This window comes from Oryx dammah, unplaced genomic scaffold, assembly GCF_014754425.2.
Source record: "Oryx dammah isolate SB20612 unplaced genomic scaffold, SCBI_Odam_1.1 HiC_scaffold_23, whole genome shotgun sequence".
Classification (NCBI taxonomy): Eukaryota; Metazoa; Chordata; class Mammalia; order Artiodactyla; family Bovidae; genus Oryx; species Oryx dammah.
The window spans coordinates 115,282,576-115,296,540 of NW_024070207.1; the positions used below are offsets into that span (position 1 = coordinate 115,282,576).

Genomic DNA, 13,965 nt, shown 5'->3' on the forward strand with positions numbered 1-13,965 from the left:
GTAGATTATGAAGTGCACACAGTGTACTTCTGTTAAGGAGTCTCTCTTTTATTAGTTTCCACACAGAGCCAAAGCCCCTCTGAGTATACCCTGCAGGAAATGCTTTGAGTTTTGAAATTGAGTTCAGTATTTCTCAAAGCAGGTGTTTCCAGAACAGAGTTTTCTGGCGTTTCTGGGATGAAAGTCACAAGTTGTTCAACTGAAGAAAGGATTTGCTCTGCATTCTATTCAGGTTTCAAAGCAAAATCTCAACTGTGTTCCTAGGAAAGATAGTGTATTTGGTAACTGCATTTTAAAACAACAGCAACAAAAACTGCAAATGGCAAGGAATAAATAGACTTCCATAAGGTAGCTTAACTGCTGAGAAATACTTTTTCTCTCCCTTCCCTATCTCCTATAACAGCTTAAAAAGATTTTTAGTGTTTGAGCCACAGTTCCCCTAGTTAACATCTTGACAGAAAACAGTCTTGATGAGAAACAGGTAGGGATAAAATTTCTTGACAAGTAGATAAGCTTTTTCTTTTTCTGCATTGCCACATAAAATGTAGAGTTGATATTTTCTGAAAATTGTACTGATTGATAATCATTGAATAACTTTTAGACAGACAACAGAGTAAATGTGAATAACAAAGACTTTGTTATAAAGTAATATGATGATCTTTTTCTGTGTCATATTAATCCTCAAACTCTAAGGATGCAAGTCTCAGATTTCTTTTTGAAATTTTATTTTTAGCCTTTTTTAGAGGTGAGATCATGTTTCAGTATGATGAAGAAAGCAATATTACCCAGGTAGGTTTTAAAGATTTTTTAATTGCAATTTAAAAAGTGAATTCTCAGATATTCAAAGATTTAAGGGTTCAAATTATTTCTGATATTTTGCATATTTACTTTTATGACCAAATTTAAATAAAGTATGTGTTGTTGAAACACTAGCTTTGTCAAGAGGGCTTGATTTCATAATAATCATGGAGTTTTGTTAAAAATTATGTTTTAGTTTTCACTGGGTTTGCTGCTGAATATGAGTGTTATATGATGTAGTTCTATTGCCAGTCAGAACTTTAAATTATATTAGAAACTCCTAGCAATAGGAAATACGTTGAATCTAAAAATAGTCTCAATCTGATCCTGTTCACTCCCATCTGGGACTCAGACAAGTAATATCAGCCTTCCCATAACCTAGATTGGTTTGGAAAGTGAAAAGTGAAAGTATTAGTCACTCAGTCCTGTCTGACTCTGTGGGACCCCGTGGAGGGTAGCCCCCCAGGATCCTCTGTCCATGGAACTTCCCAGGCAAGAATACTGGAGTGGATTGCCATTTCCTCTCCAAGAGATCTTCCCCACCCAGGGATCGAACCTGTGTCTCCTACATTGCAGGAAGATTCATTACCATCTGAACCACCTGGTTCAGAAGCCCAGATTGGTTCAGAAGATCCCAGCCAAATATGGTTTGTTAATTCCGTGAATATTTCCTGAGCACCTACTATGTGCCAGGCAGTGAGCTAGGTGCTAGAAATGCAGTGATGGTTGCTACCAAGTGTCCCTTTTTACATTCACACAGAGAGCTTTAATAGTGTTCTTTTGGGGGAATTCTTGAAATAACAAAAGATAGAAATTAGCATGTCAGACTTGCTGATTCAGAATATTTTTTAAAGAAAACATAAAAACAAAGACTGACTCAGCCAATATGTATTCACTCTTTTGCTAGACAATATTCCATGTAGTTAGGAGTCACAGTCTTTGGGGTGTAGGTCTTTGGGTGCCCAACAAAACTAAAGAACAACTTCTTGTTAGAAAGTGTTATAAAACAAAACAGTGATTGTTATATTCTTAATGATGTTGTGCTTCTAACAGAATCAAGTTATGGCTAATGGCACGTTAATTGGAATCCTGTCTCTAAGGGAATTGAAGTGAGTAATCTTGCAGTTTGATTTAAAACCTAAGACATCAACTCTGGAAAGATACTTCTTGAGCTATCTTTACTTTTGGAAACCAAGAATAGGATAGAGACAGACCCAGAGGTATGCAGAATTGGTCCTTGAGTTCTTTGCAAACTAACCATAGTAACCTGTTATCAACTAATATCCCCATGAGGATGTTCTCTTTGATGCTACTGAATTATGTAAGATCTTCACTAAACCAAATTCGTTTTGCCCAGTGTGCAACAAGGTAAAAAACTGAGAAGCCAAGACTTGCAGCAAAGAGAGGGCTTTTTCCCAACGTAGCCACATGAGGCGAACAAGTCTCAGATCTACCTCTCCAAAGGCCAGCAACTTGGGGCATTTATGGGGTGAAAAATAAAGTGGCAGGGTGGTCTGAGGCTATGGAGTGTGGGGACCATGGCTGGAGAGTGCTGGAGGGTAGAGGAGGGTGTCAGTTGGAGAGAAGGAGGAAAAATCAGAGACAGAGGGCCCCCAGGGTGAGTGACTAGCCAGTCTCAGAAGTTTTGCCTCAGGCCAGCACTTCCTCTGGCCCCTTGCCAGAGGCAGCTGCCTGGGGGTTGCAATAGCCTAATAAGTAATGAGATTGTTTAACCATAATTTATATCTTGCCGTTGGCTGGAAGCGTCTATCTGGTTTGTTTCCCTTGTCATATTAATTAATTTTTCCCACATAGGAATCTCTTACTGTACCCACTATTTCTTCAAAGTGAACACTGCAACCAATAAATACCATATGCTTCATGTAATTGCTAAAATTCTAACTTGTTTTGAACTTAACCTCATCAATGATCTCCTTCATGTCAATTTCTCATTTTATTAACAGACGATCAGAACTCAACAAAACTCTTCAAACCTTAAGTGAGGTAATCATAGTACATCCTGTACTTGTTTATAATTACTGTTATTATTTGGGGGAGAGCATGGAGTTCTGTATTTCTGAGGAGATAGGTATTCAAATTACCCCCAAATCTGCTGTGTAAAAGAATGAATGGGCAAGTTCCATTGCTCCAAAAATCAAAACTAGGCTCAATGGATGGATGTTACACAGAGATAGATTTTCTTTTAAGTAAAACCAGGTTTCTTAAAACCAGGGCTTCAGGAGAATGTGCTCCCTTGTGTGGTAGAGTTTCCCGACACTAGAGGTATCCAAGTAGAGCCTGAATAGCTTTGATCATATGTCATTAATCTGGTAGGAATGAGAATTAGATCATTCCTAGGTGTTGTGATTCTAAGATTCTGTGATGCTGTGATAAATCCTGGGTCATCTTGCCTGATATTTTCAATTGTCAAACTAACATTAATACATTTTTTCTTTTGTTTCAGACTTATTTTATAGAGTGTGCTACAGCAGAGTCCCAAAGGTCAGTCATTTTTCATACCTTTTTAATTAAAGATCATTATTTCTCTACTCATGAGAAATAAAGTATGAGGAGTCTTAGGGTGCAAATTCAAAGGTATTCCTCTAGAATAAATACACATTAGTGATAGTTTGGATATATAATCTTTTATTCTTCCAAACACATATCACAATCACATCCATCTTCTCATTTCTTTATGAAGCTCAGAGGGGTGTGGGAGGTGTTGAACCATTTACCTCTGGTTCTTTGAAGCTGAGGCTCATCACCGCCCTTAGCCCCACAGGCCACCAATAGGACCAACAAATGGCTCCCAGTGGTCTAGTCAGGGTGAAGGCCACACAGAGAAGAAGGAACATAATATGGAGCTTGGTGAGGGGCTTCCCTGGTGGTCCAGTAGCTAAGACTACATGCTCCCAATGCAGGGGGCCTGGGTGCAATCCCTGGTCAGGGAACTATTAGATCCCTGGGAATCTAATTAGTCAGAGAACTATTAGATCCCTGGGAATCTAATTAGTCAGAGAACTAATAGATCCCACGTGCCACAGCTAAGAGTTTGCTTGCTGCCTGTAAAGATCCCATGTGACACAACGAAGATCGAAGATTCTGAATGCCACAACTAAGACTCAGCACAGCCACATAAATAAATAAAAATATATATTTAAAAAAAGAGACACTCATTTCAATTTTGAAAAAATTATGGAGCTTGGGGAAAGGAGAGAGGAGGAAGGAAAAGATCAGAAAGAATAAGAAAAGTGCATGGAAGGTTGAATCACAGATTGCCTGACAGCTATATGAGGTTGCACAGATTATCATTTGAAATGATGTTCACTGGCTGTCCTAGCTACATAAGCCAACAAGAACAGCTTTTAGGTCAGTAGTCTGACCACCTGAATCTTGAGCATTCCATTCTAGAAAATAACAATTTCTGCTCATCTAATGATTTACTGGTACAAATAATGACAAAATTTCCCATGAAGCTGTAAATTGGATCCCTACCCACCATATGTATTTAGTTATTTCACTTCTCATTATTTGCAACATTAATATTTTGTTCGGTGTGCTGCAGTTCATGGGGTCGCAAAGAGTCGGACACGACTGAGTGACTGAACTGAGCTGAAACCAAGACAAAAGTGAAGAAAGAAACAGAATGTCTTAAATTCCTAGTTATCTGATGATCTAAATGGAACTGCCAGAGTGGTTTTGGGTTTAGGAGACCTTGATATTTGTCTAGGCTGGGATGTCAAAGGGCTCTCATGTTGAAAACCCATCAGCCTCCAGATACCAGGCAAGCAGCCACCGCTCAGACTCTAGGTGTCAGGATACTTGTCTTCGTAACCAGGTTTCCACCCCCGCATGTTCATTATGCAGGTGGGCAAAACGAATCAGCAGCTGTGTATGGTCAGAGGGTCTCTGGTTTGCAGTCTCTGTGAATGTAAACCTCTCTAAATGCTCTGTCATAGGAAATCTTTGGGGTAAAGTTCCACCCATGGTAGGTTGGTGTTTACAAGCTTATTGGGGTGACATTGCAAGTTAACAGTGTCAATGTCCCCCTTCCCCACTGTTCGAAAAAACAGCTACAAATATGTAGGTAGGTTTCCAGTTGAGTAACGCTCTGGTTATATATATTTCTCTTTACAGCACAGTAAATTGTACATTCACCATAAAATTGAATAAGACAATGAACATATGTGCTGTGATGGTTGCTTTCCAAACAGTAAAGATTCGACCGATGGGTAAGTTGTCTCTATATTTATGGCTGTGTTCATTTTCACATGACTTTGATGTAATCTTTTTCAAATCGAAAATATAATGAATAAATTTACATATGTTACAACTTTCTGTTTTGAGTCTTTTGTTGTTGGGCAGTTGTTAGGAAGCTCTAAAAGGTGCTTTTGCCTGCTTTCTCAGTAAAGTTTCAGTATACTGTTTTGGAAATCAGAATAAAACAACCCTATTGAGATAGAGAGTTCTATTTGGAGTGCTTGATCGATTGCTGCTGGGATATATTTACTTCGGAATTTCTCTTAGAAGTTGCTGAAGAGCAATTGATACTGCATACAACCCCATATTATTCATTCAATAAATATTTTAAGCACTTACTATTTATATATAATTTCAATATAATGGAATCCAATTTATTTTATCATCTGTTTTAGACTTAAGTTCTTTAAAATGCCATCAGTGTGAGAACCGTAATACTTGAAGGATCTGAGCTTCTCCCTTGCCTTGTTCTTGACCTTGCATTTTCATTCTTTTCCTTTTGTCTCCTCCAGAACAGTGCTGCTGTTCTGCCAGGACCCCCTGCCCTTCCTCCCTGGAGGAGGTAAAGAAACTGCAGTGGTATGTAGCAAATATGCTGACCCTTTTCATAATAATGATAATAATAATAATTTAATCACCATGTTGGCTAAGGAATTTTGAAATTTTGATGGTGAAGAAGGGTTTTCAATTTTAGGAAAAAAAGCAGTTTTCTTTTGTATGAAGTTTCTGTTGCCTTAAATCAATGATTTGCAATCTTGGTTGCACATTAGAATCACCTGAGAAGTGTTAAAAATATTCTGTCTTCCCAGCTTCACCAGCTGAATGTGTCCTCATATTTAAAAATTTTTCCAGTGTGGTATATGAGGAATAGTATCTTAATGTTATTTGTACTTCTCTTATTAAAACTGGACATTTTTTTCATATATTTGGGGCCATTTTTGTATCATTTCTGTGAATTGTATGTTCATGTATTTTTCCCACTAAATATTTAATCAGTTTTTAAGAGAATTTTATATATCGTGGATAGTAGACCTTTGTCTGTGGTATATGTTGCAAATATTTTCTCCCAGTTTGTTAGTTATCTTCTGACTTTGTTTATGATGTTTTTGATATGCAAATAAAAATGTTAAATGTACTTAAATTTTATCAATCTTTTATTTTATTGCTTGTGGATTTGGAGGCATTATTAGAAAGCCTTTCCTTACACCTAATTATAGAGGAATTCATCTTTGTGTTTTTCTAGTACTTATATGATTTTTTTCTACATTAGATCCACTTGGAAGTTATTCTTATTTGATGGGAGGCATGGGTGTAATTTAATCTTTTCCAAATGTCTATCCAGTGGTCCCAGCACCATTTATTAAAAAGTCCACCCTTTCCTCAGTGATCTGAGATGTCACCTTTGTCATATGCTAAATTTTGGTAGCTATTTGGGTTAAACTACAGATGTGAGATGTTAACATTGGGGGAAGCTGGGTGAGGAGTGTATGAATCTCTGTGTTATTTTTGCAGTGTTTCTGTAAGCCTACAATTAGTTCAAATTAAAAATGTTTTAAAATTTTGATTTCCAGTTTCCACCCTCAGTAATTTTGGTTAAATGAGTCTGGGGCATAGCCTAGGGATTAAGAGTTTTAAAAACTTTCCTGGTGGTTCTAATGGGCAACTGAAGTTGCAAATCACTACCTTAACCTCTGCCTCAGTGGAGGTAAGGAGGGAGATGGATTCTTCAAAATAATAGATGATCCCAAAAGTCATGGATGGTGTGATCAAAAGTGTATAAAAATATACATGGAAAAAAACAGGAATTGAATGAATGAAAATGCTTACAAGAGTTCCCAGTGATTGGCCTGCCTGCTGGATGGTCATTTTCTTGTTGTTGTTTTTTTCTTTGCAGCATTTTGTATACTTTTCTACAATCAGATAAAAATTGTATTTTTAAAAAAGGACATGCATTTTCCAATATGAAACTTCTCATATGGGAATAAAAGGCTAAGTGTAGCCTGTCTGCCTTTTGTGGGCCAAATTTCTGAAATACATTGAAACATTAGGCCCCTAGGAATAGCTAAAGAACTTTAGTTAAGGATATGTAGCATTTTATGTAATAAAAGGCAAAAAGTACTTGAGTTTTAAGCTTAATATACCCCCATCAAGGTGGAGGGTTGAACCCCACTTGGGAGATGGAATTTCTGAAAGCATCAGGATCCAATGAGGAGACTTCCAGTCACCTCAGGACCAACTAAATCAGACACTGAGGAGAAGGCCACAGAAATCTCTAATTTTTAAAAGGTCCTCTGGGTAATTCTCAGGCACAGCCAAGGTTGGGAACCACTGGGCTAAAGTAACATTAAGGGTGTAGCTGATGTATAAGCTGGGACCACCCCTTTGGCCCCAGCTTGATTCATTTTTTTCATTCAGCAACATTTCTTCATCAGGTACTGTGTGCTAGTTAGTACTTTGGCAGGCTATGCAGTATAAAATTGATTCTGGCAGATTTCTATGCTCATCAATTTCACACAAAATTGGGTATTGTTAATTCCAACTCAAGATTTTCTTGAAACAAAATTCAGTAAGTTGAAGAAAAAAATGGCTGTGTGTTTTATCTTTCCCAGCTAGTGTCACCAATGCATGTGAATGACCTAAATTTGAAGTTTCTTGGAAAGGAAAAGCTTATTTGTGAACCACTAAGACCAGTATGAGAATTTCCTAAAATTAAAAATTCTACTGTACAAGTCAATAATTATTATTTTTACATATTTTTCTATTGATCAATATGCAGAAGATTGTAATTGTAATTAACAGAATTATGTACTTTGATTGTAAAAAGTGTAAGAAAAAATTGAACATTTTATTGTTGCTGACTAATTTAGAGCTGCTTTTCAGTTTACTCCTTACCCCTTTGAGCTCAGTGTTAATACTGAGTTGACACAAGAGTTAGTGAGTTAGTGTATCTATAATGGATGAACACACATAGTTTTGAAATGAGTGTGCTTTAGTTTCTAAGTCAAATCAGTTGTCTTAAAAATGATGAGCCAGTTTTGCCAGCGTGGATTTGAATATTAAAAGAAAATCATATTTTGGTATTTGATTCTAATTTTAGAAAAATGTTAAGTATGTTTGAAACAGTTTGGGCCTGTGATTCCATTTTTTTTTTTTTAAGAATAAATTTTGTGAAATCTAAAAAGCTCACCACAGACAGACTCCTAGTATATGGAAACCACCAGTTTGGTTGCAGGGCATTCAACAGCTCCCTTCCCAAGAAGTACCTGGCAGTGGTACATGCTTTCCTCAACTGACTGAAAAGTGATGAGGTATAGAATCAGGGAGTAGCAGTGAACAAGTGAAGCAGAACTGTGAATTCAAAAAAGAGCATCCTTCCTGGCTAATTCCTCTCCTGGGGAGAAGGTGATGGAAGTGGGCAGGGGTGGGAGAACAGTGGCAGGTACACAGAGGGTCTGCAAAGGAAAGTCCGCAATGGAGCCGTGTCGCCTTGGTGGTGTCACATGGTTGCCACGAGAAGAGCTTAGCCTCTGTAGCTCATTTGTGTCTCATGTGCATCTCTCTGATTCTTGCCTTTAGTGACCCGCAAGATCCTGTTGTGTGTCTCGCTCGTCATCCACACGGCCCACCCTTCTCTTCTTCCAGCAATGCCATCCCAGTTGCTCCTCAGGCCACCATTGTGTCCCAGATCTCTAGTGCCTTCTCTTTTGCTGAGCCTCTAGCTCATCCACTTGTAACCCACAGCCCTCACTCTCCAACAGGGATGATTCCCCTACCTTCTCCCCAGCCTTCAGCTCCCATAACTTCCAGCCCAGCCATTGATATCCCCCTGCCATCTGGAACTGTCTCTTCCCCTAAGCCTCCACCTGATCTTCCCCTCACCCTGCCCCCTGGGAAGTCCTCAGCCCCCTCTCCTACCACGTCTGCCTCTGTGAACGTCGACACGACTGGCATACCTCCTGACAAGACAGGTAAATATGACAAGCCATGCTGCTCCCATGTTTTTGTCATTCGAGCCACCTGAAACCCAGCTGCCAGCCTGCCAAATTATGATATCTGCAATGAGACTACATTAAGCCTTTCTTTTTATGATGTCTGCTTGATTTTGAGAGCTTTCCTTTTGGCATTTGTAGAACACAGATACAGTTGAGATTGATTGTTTGGCCAAGATAAATAGCTCTGAGGCAAACACAGATCTCATTTTATCCAGATGAGTTATTTTACAGGTTTCTTTCTCCTGCAAAAGGTGATTGGGTCACTGTTTTCAACATTCTGAAGAGACCAGTTTTGAACCATTGAAAGCAGGAACTCCATTTAGACAGAAAACAAAAGAAAAAATTGATGTTCTGAAATGGTACAGAATACCAGAGCTGGCAATGAGCCAGAGCAGCCGCGAAAAGGGGAAGACCATTCAGAAGACCTCAGGGCAGGTCTGCCTAGGCCCTCACAGGTGGTGGGATTTGGAATAAGCCTTTTAGCCCCTCCTGACTGAGCCTGGTCTACCTCAGATGGAAATAACTGCACTAACCCTATAGGTTTGGAATAATGGTGAATATGAGAATGCCACAGAAACTGCACCAGGCTCCCGGATACAAAGTACGCTTGAGAGTAAAAGGATAAAGGGAAGAGGGAAGGAAGCAGAGAGAATTCTGCATAATCTCTGGAGTTTAAGTCCAGTGAATAAGAAGCAAGTTTTCCTCTAGAATTCGGAGGGTGAAGCAAAGCGAGACTGGAGCTGTTGTGTTCTCACCTCCTCTGCCTCAGGCAAGCCTGTCCGGGAGATCTGGAGCCTCTGCCAAATGGCTTGAGATTTTTTTTGAATTCCACAAGAGAGGAATGATGAAATATGATATGCCACCTCAATAGCATGTCTATTATGCAGCTGTGCATAAACAGAAACTTTGGGCATTTTTTAAGTCTTGAGTGAAGTGAAAATAACACAAAAGTAAATATTTAGTTTGCACATCATGTTTATAATAGTCTTTTATTGTGTGGATAAATATTAGAAGGGAATATGCAAAATAAAAAATAGGATGTTAGGTGGTAGAATTAAGCAACTTCTTTGTTAGGAGACATACAGATAGCCAGTAGACACTTGAAAAGATGCTCATCATTGCTAATTATTATGGAAATGCAAATCAAAACTAGAGTGAGGCATCACCTCACACCAGTCAGAATGGCCAACATCAAAAAGTCTATAAATAATAAATTCTGGAGAGGATGTGGAGAAAGGGAACCCTCCTACACTGTTGGTAAGAGCCTAATATAACATTTATGAACATGTTTTCCTTTCCCTGGGGCAAATGCCTGGGGTTGGGTTTTCCAGGTCACAGAGTCTATGTATGTTTCTTTATGGAGTGATTTTTCCATTATGTGTTCATAAAGTGATTTGGTTCTCTTGTTACAGAAATTGTTCACACCAACAGCATCAGTGTTTCTGATCTTGAAAACCAAGTGTCCCGGATGGAGTGGGCTCTGTCCTTAGGCAGCTTGGAGCCGAACCTCGCAGGACAAATGATAAACCAAGTCAGCCAACTCCTTCATTCTCCGCCCACCTTGCTGGCCCCTTTGGCCCAAAGGTATGACTTAGCACACTGATATGGTCATGAGAGGGGATCTTCTAATAATAATGATGCTTCTAGATGATTAATTAAACCCAAGTATTTTTCTCCCACTTACGAGGTTCATAATGACTTGTTAAGTTGCTTTTCTGTATTCTGCTTACACTGGGGAAAACAATTCAGTCAGAGTGCTGAATTTGAACTGCTACCTCTCTTTACAGATTGCTGAAAGTAGTGGATGACATTGGCTTACAGCTGAATTTTTCAACCAAGACCATAAGTCTGACCTCCCCTTCTTTGGCTCTGGCTGTGATCAGAGTGAATGCCAGTAATTTTGACACAACTACTTTCGCTGCCCAAGACCCTGCAAATCTTCAGGTACATCCTAATTTATTGTAGAAAAGACCTTTTCTTTTATATGATTATAGTCCTCATGTACTTCATGATTAAGGCCATTACTGTTTATACTCATGGGTGATATTCAAAATATTTAGCTTCTAGAACAAGAGGCATCACAGAATCAAAAGAAGGACATTGGCTGGAGCAAGATCTCAGAGGTCCTCATTGTGCCCAGTGTTAACCCTTTAGCAACTGGATTGTGGAAGTTTGGGGGGCTGTGGGGGAGGTGTCCAGTGGGTTCTAGGCACTTGGGAGAGAGCAGGGACACCAAATGTGTCCCTACTTTTCAACCCATTTCAATATTTTAACCTATTGAAATAGTGGTGCTGAATATCAATCCTGCTTCTAGTGTTTTCTATCCACCTATTAGAGGGATGGGTAGGTGGGGCTGCTGAAAACATGCGAGTAAAACCAAGTCTTGCCGTTTAACTTCATTTTGGTAGTCTTCCCTTTACAAATTTCATGCATGTGGTTCTACAGTGACTTTGCCCTAACAGGTCACTAAATTGGTATGTTGGCTACTGTCATCTCCCTGGGCTCTGCAGTTATCTTGAACTTTATTTTTCCCCAAGCTTTACTGAGATATAATTGATAAATAATATCCTGCACTTTCTGATTATTTCTGCGTATCCTTTACCCATAAAATGTTTTCTCTCCTGCTCCAAGGCCTCATCTCCCTGTCATATCTCCCTACACAGCCTCTAATTCCATAGTAATCAGAGAAACCAGAACCAATTGTACATAGAAACACTACAAATAAATGCCCTTATAGGACCCTCCATCTTAATTACTTGTGTTTTCCCTCTCCTCATTATACGAGCCCCAGACATTTTTATAATCTTTTACTTCATTTTCAGGTTTCTCTGGAAGCTGAGGCTCCTGAGAACAGTATTGGCGTTATTACTTTGCCTTCATCATTGATGAGTCATTTACCAGCTGATGCTGTGGAGCTGGCTTCCAGGGTGCAGTTCAACTTTTTTGAAACTCCTGCCCTGTTTCAGGTAAAGTTGCCTCTAATTGCTGTTGGTTTAGATTCTGGGGAGACTGGAGGAGTTTTATTTCTTATAATCCTCCAATATTCTTTTTTTTTTTTAATCCTCCAATATTCTTAACCAGGCATGCATGCTAAGTCCCTTCAGTTGTGTCTGACTCTTTGCAACTCTGTGGGCAGTAGCCTGCCAGGCTTCTCTGCCCATGGGATTCTCCAGGCAAGAATACTGGAGTGGGTTGCCATGCCCTCCTCCAGGGGATCTCCCGACCCCCTGTAGGGATCAAACCTACATCTCTTATGTCTCCTGCATTGGCAGGCAGCTTCTTTATCACTAGTGCCACCTGGGAAGCCCATTCTTAAGTCTACTATAAGTCAGATGGATTGCTGAAAAGCTGTAGTTTATTTTTAAACAGGACCTGATGATGCTGTTGAGGATAAATAACAATAACCAACACAAAGTATTTATCAATTGCTGTGCAGTATCATAAACACTTAGAAATGTTAACTCTAATCCTCTCAACAACTCTGTGAGGGAGAAACTGTTAAACTATTATCCCCATTTTACAGATGAGGACATAGAGGCATAGAGAGGTTAGGTAACTTGCTCGGGAACACACAGTTTAAATGGCTTAATGTTATGTTCCTTTTAAGATTCATGAGGGTCTCGTGTCAATCTATGAAATTTAACTCAGTTTTTAGAGCATACTATAGTGGAACAAGCTCTGCTTCTCATTGGGTCCTTGGGGAAGTCACTTTATTCCCTGTCCCTGAATTCGTGACCTAGGTAGTAAAATAAACAATATTGATTAAATAGTCCTTAGGCCCTTCTGGGCTTCCCTCATAGCTCAGTCAGTAAAGAATCTGCCTGCAGTGCAGGAGACCCGGGTTCGATTCCTGGGTTGGGAAGATCCCCTGGAGGAGGAAATGGCAACCCACTCCAGTATTCTTGCCTGGAGAATCCCATGGACAGAGGAGCCTGGCAGGCTACAGTTCATGGGGTCACCAAGAGTCGGACAGGACTTAGTGACTAAACTACTAACTAGGGTCCCTTCTAACTCTAAAATTGTCTAATAACATTTCACTTTCTCTTGCCATCTTGTTGATTCTTTGATGTGCTAGGACCCTGCCTTGGAGAACCTCTCTCTGATCAGCTATGTCATTTCCTCAAGCGTTGCAAACCTGACAGTCAAGAACTTGACAAGAAACGTGACGGTTACCTTAAAGCATATCGACCCAAGCCAGGTGGGAGGGGCCTGTCTGGTCTGTGCCTTGACTAGAGACACCTCATGCAAACTCTCCGTGTGCGACTTAGCCTGAAAAAAGTTGGTCCAGCAGCACCTTAGACCCAGTTAGGGCTGTGTGTGAGACTGGAATCATGCTCATAGGGTTTGAGCGTGCCTAATAACTGCCCTCCTACTTTCTAGGAAGGAACAGTGTAAAAAGCAAGCTCTTATTGCCAATTTTCAGTGCATTTAGATCTGTGGCTCCAGGTCTGATTCTCACCTCCAAAGAGAAAGCATCTTGCAAGGTCCAGTTCACTGAGCATCATCTGTGACCTCGCTGCTCAGAGTATGGTTTGCAGACCTGCAGCATCAGCCTCCCCTGGGAGGTTGCTAGAATGCAGACTCTTGGGTCTACCCCAGACCCAGTGAATCAGAATGTGCCTTTTAATACAAGGCAATTGCTGCTCCCGATGGCTGAGGTTAACAAGTGCTGACCTATATGAGACTCACTGCCTTCTAGAGACCCATATAAAATAAGAACTCCCCTAAAATCAAGAATGAGATTCTGAAATGTTCAAATGTCATTTTTTTTCTAATTGCTTTTCAGTTTGTTTCAGTTGGATAAATTATTGGTAATGTGTCCTTCTGTTACAGGATGACTTAACAGTGAGATGTGTATTTTGGGACTTGGGCAGAAATGGTAGGTTCCAGACCTAACTTTTTTAAAGTCTTGAGT

General features: G+C 39.8%; 1 protein-coding gene across 1 annotated transcript in view; it reads left to right on the top strand.

Annotated features, from left to right (window-relative positions):
• ADGRG2 (adhesion G protein-coupled receptor G2) overlaps positions 1 to 13,965 on the top strand; it is a 71,577-nt gene that overhangs the window by 39,250 nt on the left and 18,362 nt on the right. Inside the window, exons 6-17 of the mRNA XM_040266535.1 lie at positions 734 to 789; positions 1,852 to 1,907; positions 2,763 to 2,802; positions 3,263 to 3,300; positions 4,936 to 5,030; positions 5,571 to 5,637; positions 8,635 to 9,026; positions 10,463 to 10,634; positions 10,838 to 10,994; positions 11,873 to 12,016; positions 13,126 to 13,248; positions 13,884 to 13,929. Of these exons, the coding sequence (XP_040122469.1) occupies positions 734 to 789; positions 1,852 to 1,907; positions 2,763 to 2,802; positions 3,263 to 3,300; positions 4,936 to 5,030; positions 5,571 to 5,637; positions 8,635 to 9,026; positions 10,463 to 10,634; positions 10,838 to 10,994; positions 11,873 to 12,016; positions 13,126 to 13,248; positions 13,884 to 13,929 (1,386 nt within the window). The remainder of the gene's footprint in view (positions 1 to 733; positions 790 to 1,851; positions 1,908 to 2,762; positions 2,803 to 3,262; positions 3,301 to 4,935; positions 5,031 to 5,570; positions 5,638 to 8,634; positions 9,027 to 10,462; positions 10,635 to 10,837; positions 10,995 to 11,872; positions 12,017 to 13,125; positions 13,249 to 13,883; positions 13,930 to 13,965) is intronic.